The sequence below is a fragment of the Trichoplax adhaerens genome, genomic scaffold (assembly GCF_000150275.1).
Source record: "Trichoplax adhaerens TRIADscaffold_6 genomic scaffold, whole genome shotgun sequence".
Classification (NCBI taxonomy): Eukaryota; Metazoa; Placozoa; class Uniplacotomia; order Trichoplacea; family Trichoplacidae; genus Trichoplax; species Trichoplax adhaerens.
In genome coordinates, this window is record NW_002060948.1 from 4,680,885 (window position 1) to 4,691,704 (window position 10,820).

Genomic DNA, 10,820 nt, shown 5'->3' on the forward strand with positions numbered 1-10,820 from the left:
TAGCGGTAATTAGCACATTATTATGGTAACATTTGAAGTAAATTCATGATCATCACGTGAATTTGTTTGACATATGTCAAATATTGTAAAACAATTGTTCTCAGCATCATTTGAATATTAGTGCTATTGTGAAATAAAAGTCACGAGTAATGCACGATCATCTAGAGTGCTGGAAATATGTGATTGATGAAAAGCAAAGTGCTTACAGCATAAGAAGTATGCATAGTATGGTATATTACTATAGATATATCTGGCTAGCTATATTAGACTGGAGGTAAGGTTAAAAAATGATATCATTCTAGTTACAGTACTTAACCCTAATTATATTAATTAATTCGATGCCAAATTTTTGTATTGATATAGTGGTACTGTACGCCGGTGAGATATTGTTATGTTTTGAAGTATTTTACTTCGGATAGTAGGATTACATACGCATTATACCCTATAATAAGAATACAGTAACAAGGATACTGGTACTAGAGTTATTCATTATAATAATTGTAATTATCAACGTGCCGATAGTATTAATTGGAGATACACGGTAGTACTGTAGCCATAACGTATTAATAACCGTGTATTAACGTAACGGTCACCAGAAACCGACGATTTCGACTTGATTATTACCAAGATCAGAAGCATTCTCGATGGCTACTATTTCTCACAAATTTGTACTTTTTCTCACCGCTATCGCTAGTACATGTCTAGTATTGGGTAATGAGTCTGCCGACTTTCGTCATTTCAAAGAGGTAATTTATGGATAGAATAATAAAAAAAGAGCTAATTAGGTCTCCAATTATGTCTTTACTTGGTTTGTATTAATTCAATCATATAGTTTCTCGCCAAAAACAAGGTAGCAAACACGCTTAGTAAAACAAACCAAAATACGTAGTGTATAGTTTATCGACTTGAGACCATTCAGAAAAACTTCTAAACATCTAATTAATTACTCATCAAAAGTAATTTTTAGATCATCAGGAGTTTTAAAGATCACTTTGCTACAAAATTTGGTTATTATGCCAAGACTACTCGTCATTTAATATCTTTATAAAGTTTCATATTAAAGTTCAATTGAATTAATCATAACAATTTTCTATTTATATTCATTTTAACATTACTTTCTATTATATCTTATATTCAATATCCTAAAAAACAGAGAGAATCAGCTACAATATTAATTTAAAAACATATTCTATCTATATTTTACAGGAAATGTCCTTGAAAGAAAGATACAAAAGAGCATCACGTATGGTCACTGCTTATTCACTGGGAACGCTTGATGCTTGCCAAGATATCGGTTCCGCAGGTGTTTATTGTGGTTATACTTATAAAATTCCCGCCGTTATCGCTCGTTTTGCAGGACAGTTAGCAAAGGATGAAAAGATTATAATTAGCGCACTCACAAATAATCCAAAATTGCCTGTGAATCAACAGTGTAAAACAGATATTAAAAACTTTCTTTGCAATGCGTTTTATCCTGTATGTAATTCAGCGAATAAAACTGTAACCTACAACTTGCGCGATTGTGCTAAAACTGGTTTAACATGTCCCAAATCTATCTACGATGCCTTCCACAGAACGTCTTGCAAAAACATCCCTTCAGGGACATATGCTTCCAATAAGTGTGTAAAACCATTGACAACAGATACAAAAGTTTGTCGAAAACCGAATGCTAACGCTAAGGTACCACAATGGCTAATTCATGAAGATCAACTGAATGATAATTCAGCGCAAAACCTCCAGAAATCATTAAAGAAACAAAATGCTTCAGCATCGTGTATACAGAAAATGACCCAGTTTATTTGTGGAGTACAACCGTTTTGTTCAACGGATGAAAAGTATATCTTAACCACTGGCTATCAACAACAATGTTATGATGCGCTACATTGGTAAGAAGTATTCTAATTCACTAAATTTCTGTAGTACTTTAATTGAATTCCACTACGCCATTAGTTTGTTATGGTAAAGTAGGTATATGGGATTAAAATGGGTTACAATTTATATAGCCTACATACTTATACAATCTGATTCTCCTAATCTATAGGCCGTAGATAACCTGTTAGTATGTAAGATACAGTGAATAAAATGATCGCAAATATAGCTTGACATGTAAGCTAATTTACTTTAATTCTTTCAAATATAGCTTGCCTCCTAAAGCACAACTATCCTTGAAGAAATTAATTGACTGCACCCTTTTACCTAACGCAACAACAGCAAAGCGATTCCAAATACCTTTTGATTCAGCAATAGTATCAGGAGCGTATACCTTTTCTTATAATGCTGTGATACTTTGGTCATTAGTTGCATCGCTTGTCCTTCATTTGTTAAATTAACCAAGCTACTGTATAAATGGCAGTATATACTTAAACTATAGCAGTTTAAGGGTGCACAAAGTTAACGACAGTGTCTGCCCATCGAGAATGTATATTATATTTTTCGCTGGAAAAGTGTCACTATTACGTAGGCATTTAAACTTAAAGTTTTTCTAGTAAACTTAATTACACTATCTGTATACTTGCACGTTTTTAATACTATTTAAAAGTAGATTAGATATAAAGTATTACCATAGCCAAAGTTCTATTATAACATAAAAAACTGTATTATTTTATAGTCATCGTTTATTGTTATAAGAAATTGGAAGGAATAAGGAATGAAATCGTTTGCCACTCAGGGTGACAAAGAGAAATCTCTTTGATTTCATGAGGTGGATATTTTAGCCAAAAGAGCTTCTTAATCTCATTAATAAAGTTTTTCGATAGGGGCTACTCTGGATAAATGTTATTGTGTCTCGCTGAAGTCAATTGTAACATGTTTGTTGTTCTGTCAACTAGAAAAATAATAAACTTAGCAGATATAAACAATAACTTTGGAAAAGCTTGTGCTGCACTTTAATTAGAGTGATACCGGTATATTAGAAGAAAGAATCCTTTACTGCGGATTCTATATTTACAGTGCAACAGGAAGTATACAATAACGCGATATTTCTTTAAAATGTCTTGATAAAGGACATTTTTAGGAATAGTTGGCTTAATATAAAAGAATTTTTAAATATTAAACTTAAATTTAAAGTAATGAGTGACACCTTAATTAAGTAAACCAATTCAAGGTAAGAGTATAACCTAGTGTGGAATTTATGAATCGCATTACCTTTTAGTAAAGCATCAAATTAGCTCGATGTGAATATTATTAGTGCTCATAGTCCTTGCTCATCTCCAAGTATATTCTGTTCGAGTGTAAAACTATCAGCTCACTGACTAAAAATATTATACTTAGCCTGATAAATTAATCAATAAGTCTCATAGAATTTTAATCCTCGTGATGGCGTGGGAAAGAAATTTATCTGCTATTTGTAAACGCAAATACCGTTGTTATAATAACTTTTGCAGTTTGATATGATGCTGATTTAACTTAGCATCGGTTAACGGTATGAGCGTCATTTAGAATATGTCGCAAATTGATATACTAAACTAGTTCGCAATAATTGACGGTATCTTATGTCTTTACTATATCAACTGGAACTACACACATCCTGTATACAAAACCAAAAATTTCATAATGGATTGCATGAAAGACTGTATCATAAGGCTTTTACCTCGGAATGCTTGAATGACTGAATCACTTTCAAGTAAATTCACATTGAAAGTGGCCCTATAATTTGTTCCTATAGTAGCAGCTATCAACTAACATCATCAACAATAATTGTTTCTAATGGCTTTATTTACAAGTATTGATACTTTACTGCTACACATTCAGCCTTTAGCATAACTTGCACATTGAAAATTCCAGTAGTAATTTCATTGCGGAACAGGATAATATTTCGATCAGAAATGGCCTATATAAATAGTCTTTATAAAGCTGTGGATAATCACTGACCAAAGATATCTTATAAACTGTATTATTTGTACTTCAATATTGAAACTATTGTAAATAGAACTCAAAGAAGCTGCCCTAAGTAACTTTTTCAGGGGATACTTATAATCTCTATTTTACCAGAATCTATCAATAACACATGTTCATGCTCAATATTACCGTTCCTACATTCAAGATGAAGTATCTATTTCAAGGTCAATATCACATAGCACATTATATTGTAAACTTTCTAAGTAACCGCTTAAAGCAGCACTTAATATGCCGTATCACCATATCATCTTATAAATTGCCAGTCATAGAATGATTTAATTTTATTGCTGGCAAAGTTTGGCCAAAGCGTGAAAGCAGGATTAGCATTCGATTTTTTACTGGTTGTAACTTCTGTGAAACGATAATCATATTTCTCTTACCTTTGTCGTTGTTAATTTATTTATTTCTAGAAATAAGTATAAAATAACGTTACAATTTTACATAACAATTAACAATTATTACTACGTTAAGTAAAGCAAGTAAAAAGCGGTTGCATACCGTAAACATGTGCACTGGCTATTTCCGCATCCATGAATAATTGTAATTATTTGCTTTTAAATCGATAAACAGACAGCACTGATGCAAATAAAATGAATAGAAAATTTATAATCAGCTATACATGTAAACAAGTCTTTCACCGTATAATCGAGTTTATGGATGTAATGATGTTATGAAGCAAGGGATAGCAGCCGCCTTCTATATAAGATTGCAACTTGTACAATTTCTGATATAGGCATGTATGCTCACATTAGAATCCAATTACATAGATTTCAGAATTTGGATTATACCGTATTGACTCCAATATTCAGCACTAAAACGTTTTATACCATATAAATCCTTTCAGTAGTCTAAAAAAAATACTGTACATTTGCAATCACTCTTATAGCACTTCAGTAGCTTTATTGTACATGGTACCTTTTAAGATAGAAATTTTGTAATCAGTCAAAGTGATATTGTTGACGTATTTACCACTGTAATTTGCCTATCACTTTTCTGCGCTTTTTCTCATGCATAAATTCCTCCTTTAGATGGCCGATAATAGAGCGGATTGTTCCTGGCTTTTATGTAAAGGAGAAACATTTTATACCTAGATGCTACGACTGTCAATTTTACAAAAATGTATAGAACTTAACTTGATATCATCCCTTGCGGGGCATAAAATTCTGCTCACTTTCAGCAAGATGCAATATCCTATCGACTTAGGGTTTTATGCTTGTTTATTTTTTCTCAGTATTAGAAATTTAATGTTTACCTTACGATTGTAAACTATAAGATAATGGTAATCTTGAAAAGGACTGCACTCGTGTCTTGTCACTGTTGAAAAGTCATGTATTTCCTAAAATCCATAGACTGCTACAGCACTAATTTTAAAATTTGAATAAGTCGCTGAGCTCAAAAAACGAGGTAAACCATAACAAATTCAGTAATTATCATAGGTAAAGCTGTTCCTATACATGATCGGCTATAACTGAACAATATACTGTAGTTTATAGCTGAAACTTGCATGATGCTTTGATGGTAAGCTCCTAATCGTGATAGCATACCATGTAAACGTTGAATGCATAGAAAATGAAACGTTTACTATAGTTAAATTGGTAATACCCTAATGTACTACTGTATATGACAGCATAGATAAATTAAACAATCTAGAAATGATATTTCCTTATGTTACTTATGTTACGTTCGTAACATAAGTTACTATGTTTTAATGAGAACGTAGGAATGTGCAGTTCTATACTTAGCGATTAATACGCAATGGAGTATCGTATTGTAGTATGTTATGATGGTGTGGAACACAGTTGAGAAGTCCGTTCGATTAATTTTACCTACGCATTTTAGATTTTTTACGAGGTCTACAAACAAGTATACAGCATGTTTACTCGATCACTATTTATTCTTTATCCACAAATACCTTAAAAGTATATTATTCTTAGGTTTCTTAAATCAAATCACGGATCTCTCGCTCCAAAAGATATAAAATAATTACCGTATCTATCATATTGTTTTTGAAACCTTAAAGCTCTATTTAACTTCATATATACTCGTGAGTATGGATAAGTCAGATATGTACGTAATAAAGTTTGGTGCACTGTACATGACTAGATGCTTACGATGTGCAGTATCAATTTTGTAACCGATATTCATCAATTTTCTACTGTATAGCGTAATCCTAAGTAGAATACAGTCTTCTTTAACATATATCAAATCAAATTTAAAAGAGTCTATAAAGATACTAGCATCTACTCTCCTAGGAATATTAAATTCATTACTAGTATAAAAGAATTAACAATAAGCACTACTGTAGATGCAATAATGCTTATTATAGTATCTGCCCATTCGGCTTCATGTAAACGAAGCACACGCGTAATAGTCTTGATGATTTATTTACTAGATTCATTATAGATTCCATGTGCAACTAGCATTCAATGCAGGTTACACTAACGGCATAGCTTATCTTAATGTTATTAGGATTGCAGTCTCCATTCCTATAAAGACTGCTACGCATACTGTTGTGAGCTTACTGTTGCACAACTTTCGTTAAGTTAAGCGAAGCTAAACTTAATTACTGAAAGCAGCGCAGCACTGGATCTCTTTTTTTACTAGATATTTGCCACTTTTTCCATAATATAAGTGTGACAATCCAAGTTAATACGGTACACTCTATAATTTTCTCGAAAAGGGATATCCAATCCAGTATCTTTCCACAACCGTCTCACTTTTCGTTGACTTGCTAGACACACAGATCGTAATACCTCGTATACTTTCTTTGCATTAACGGTTCAAGAGAGGGTGGGACTGTAGGAGGGACTAGTGGATCCACAGATCGTAATACTTTGCATACTTGTTTACCGACAATGAGTAGAATGTTTCAGTATATGGTACTACCAGCATACAGTATACAGTACAGTACTGTATTAATACTATTATACAGTCGAAGAGCCAGATGTCACTTATCATCGTACGATAGCTTTATAGCTTTAAAGTATTTGCATAACTTCATGCATATGCGAATGTAGATATATATTTACATAAATTCCTGTATAAGCAAGGTTATTAATCAATTAGTAGCATATTTCAGTGTGTGGTACTACCAGCATAGAGTCTACTTATGCGAAAACATCTAGCAGATATACAGTAAAATAGCCAGATGTTACTTATCATCCTACGATACCTTTAATCCAACCACTTTCAGGTCTATTCCCGAGGCGGTTGATTAATTAGTTAATTAATTCATTGATTACCAACCGTAATTAGCGTTTTGTGCACGCAGATTGCAGAATCGCTTGCTGCTTATGGGGGCGTAATACCACCTGATAGCGTATAATACTGTGTAGCACAGTATGGTACCGTAAGTTGTACTCGTAACGATACGCAATCGTCATTTACGTCATCATCATATCACGAGTTGATGCTATAATTAATTAACTACAACTACGTTCAACTTGGCATTTAGCATAATCAAAGATTGGAGTTATAACTAACTACCCATTTATTAACGAAAATTTTCCTCCAATATCAACTAACTTGATACATAGCTGTTCCTGCTATTAGTGAAATTAAGCCAACGGACATAAATTGCAAGCAAGCAGTTCTTCAAGCCATCAGAGTTATTTATTTCTTTAACATCAACATCGCCGGATTGAAGAATAGGAGAAAATGCGATTAATACTTAGTCAATTCTATGCCTTCATCGCTATTTTAACCATTTTACGTAATATTAAGGTATAGTAAGGGTTAGCTAAATCACATTGATGGCCTTTTATTAATCAATTACTAGCTTACTGTGCAAGATTAAGTGATGACAACTTTAGATCAAGAATAGCATCATCTCATGTTGGAAGATGATGATAATACTGTAGCATGAAAATCTGGCACGATTTTAAAGTTCGTTATTCTAATCGTTTTATATCTAGGTCACTGCTTCATCTTCCTTTGAAAAATCAACATCTGGTTTAGTTTCCATTAATGCATATCCTTTTGGATCGATCGCGTCTTGCAAGCAGATTCCTCAAGCAGCTGTTAATTACTGTGGGCTTAATTATAAAACGGCGGCGAGTTCTGCCAATCTCGCTCCAGAATTAACCTTAGTTATATACCATATTCTGATGGTTATTACTAATCTTCCTAATATTCAAGCGTCGGATCAATGTGTTCAAAATGTTAAACATTTGTACTGTGGTTTAGTATTTCCGCGCTGCGATGCCAGTAAAAGTCAAATTACGTTTAATACAACCAACTGTTATGAGGCTACTGGAGCATGTTCATCGGTAGTTAACAGTGTTATTCGACGAATTAAACTATGTCAGTTTGCTCCACATGGCAATTTTGAATTGGACACCTGCGTGAAACCTCCTACTATCAGCTATCTTCACTGCCCTAGTAATCCAAATCTTGTTACTGTACCTAAATATCTAATACTGAATCGAATTTTAGTCGATGTAGCCACAACATATGATGTGGATCTCCTCAGGGATAAAGGAGCTACAGAGCAATGTATTCAAAATTATGTTAATTTATTATGTCAATCGATACCATTCTGCTCCCCAGATAAGAAATCATTAATGACAACAGTGACCAAAGAAATGTGCTATAATGCTGTAAACTGGTAAGTCTTTCATAGATTACTTTTTGATTCCACTGGTAAAGTTCCTGCTTATTCCTTTTCATCCGTATTGATTTTAATTCACTACGTATATACTTAGTTTTAAAGCTTGACAATTTTATTTTAAAATATCTCAATCAATTGCTAAGAAATTAACGATAGTTCTTAATAGTGACAAAATGTTGATAAGTATTTCACTTAGCTGACTTATTATATTTAGTTTATACACTTACACTATTTCAGCTTATCATTCTTAAAATAAAGTACTTTTATCTATATTAATTTTCACTGAAGAATTTCAATTTTTTATTAGCCTTCCAAAAAGTCTACAAACAGACCTCAAGAGCTTTTTCAAATGTAATCAATACCCGAATGCTTCCAGTCATCATATCCACATTTCTCACGATTATACATTCGTAGGAAGAGCTCAATTTCTACATTTGAATATAAATGCCTTGTTACTCCTTGCAATAACTTTACTGTGTTTCCATACCATTCTTCTGGAGTGATTAAGTTTATTGGAATGCTTAATATTGAATAGTCTACTATAGCTAGCTTAGAAATAGAACATTTGAAAGTCAAAATAACTATTAATTTATTCACGATTTTTTCCGATGAAACATTCGGCAACATTTAGGTTAAATAAATACGAAATCGGTTGCAACTTGATTGCCGAAGGCATCGACAATTTAAACAACTTTTAACTATCCAGATTAATTAACTTTTCGGATTGTAGTCTTTTACAGGATAATAGACTTTGAATTCATTCAAAACTGAGAACCAGTATGGTAATGTACAGCAACTTTTATCGAAAATACCGTAAATTGAATTTTAAGGTAGTACTTTTTGAGTCTTTAAGTTGATAATTCTTCGTCATGTATGATTATAAGCTGTATCACTGTGGGCTTAACAATTTAATTACTGTTACAACTATAACAATATTGCCAATTAGGTTACGACACAAAAGTGTTAATATGCTTAAACTTGTAAATTTTGTGATTTAGTAGCTTAATTTCACGTTTGTACATAGTTTATTTTGGTAGCTGTAATATGAGCATATAATATTTCTAATATCTAAAACTACCATCAGTTTTTTAAATTGTCAGATGTAACATCGAGTAATTTTGTACAAAGCTTGTTTTCATTTAACAATTAACTGTTTTTTATAAAGAGTCATCGTTTTCTATACAAAGCTAATAATTTGTAAAGATGCATCCTGTAATTGTACTTCCAATGAAAGATCATCAAGGTGAATGTCGTCATGACTATAAATTCAAACCTTACTGAAATAAATTTATTAGATATATAAATTGTTAAAATTTAAGTTCGCTTCTTATTTATTCTGAGACTGCAAACAAATTTATAATTACACCATTTAGAGCTGATATCTAAAATACCGTTATATCATTGTAAATGCATAAGCACACTGGAAACTACAATTTTAGACAAATTAACTACATTCCGTTTACTAATTTTCTAATATCAAGAGTCAACTATTAAAAATGATACCGGTAAAGTTTCTAGCGAAAAACATTTTATCTTATTCAAGCAGGTATTATTAAGTCCATATTAACCAAAAAAACTAATTGCTATATAAGCTACATCTATATATGTATTTAATACCAACTTTATACGTAAAGCCGGCTTCATTTCATTACTTTACGGCGACGGGAGTTTGTACTAATATATAATTAAACGTGTGCAGGCTAAGGCTAATCATCAGAACTATAATTTGCTTTAACTCCAAAAGAGAAGGTACTTCAACGGCAATTGTACTTACTGCAAGTTACTAGAAATACTTAACTAATCGCAATATGTGCTGAACACCGAGACTAAATAAATGTAAATATTCAAAACTTATACGGTAACACATAATTTAAAATGATTTTAAGGTCATAGTATCGTAGCAGAATATGAATGTTAAATATTGCCCGTATTATTTACTCTCAATCTCGTACCGACTAAAATTCTAAAAAAGACAGTAAAAATTACTGAAAATTTAAATTATGTCTTTATTGATGTACTGTATCTCTCCAGTTTGTCAATACGTAAATATAATATTACAGCGAATGAAATCTTAAACATTCAGATACAATTCGGTTATTGCTACAGTCATAAATAATTTATTCAATTACAGGCTTCAGGACATGATTAACTCGTGATTTCAGACTGCTCTTTGTAAAGAAATTTTTTTTCTATGAAATAGCAGCTATAGAGCACTTGTACCATATGATACATGCCAGTCACGATGTTTAAAAATATACTTAACCTATGACCTACAGTATATCTATTTTAGATAGCAATAGTAGCCAACTAAGCA

The 10,820-nt window shown here is 32.1% G+C and overlaps 2 protein-coding genes across 2 annotated transcripts; both read left to right on the forward strand.

Moving 5' to 3' along the window:
- Positions 1 to 644: 644 nt before the first annotated feature.
- On the forward strand, positions 645 to 2,330 carry TRIADDRAFT_57631 (uncharacterized protein; the record flags this gene model as incomplete). Its single annotated transcript, XM_002113408.1, has 3 exons — positions 645 to 746; positions 1,207 to 1,886; positions 2,141 to 2,330. The coding sequence occupies 3 exons, from the start codon at positions 645 to 647 to the stop codon at positions 2,328 to 2,330; spliced, it is 972 nt and encodes a 323-aa protein (XP_002113444.1).
- Positions 2,331 to 7,554: 5,224 nt separating this feature from the next.
- TRIADDRAFT_57632 (uncharacterized protein) lies at positions 7,555 to 9,041 on the forward strand (the record flags this gene model as incomplete). The annotated part of the gene is made up of 3 exons (XM_002113409.1): positions 7,555 to 7,620; positions 7,812 to 8,503; positions 8,921 to 9,041. 3 exons carry the CDS (start codon positions 7,555 to 7,557, stop codon positions 9,039 to 9,041), a joined length of 879 nt encoding a protein of 292 aa, XP_002113445.1.
- Positions 9,042 to 10,820: the final 1,779 nt, after the last annotated feature.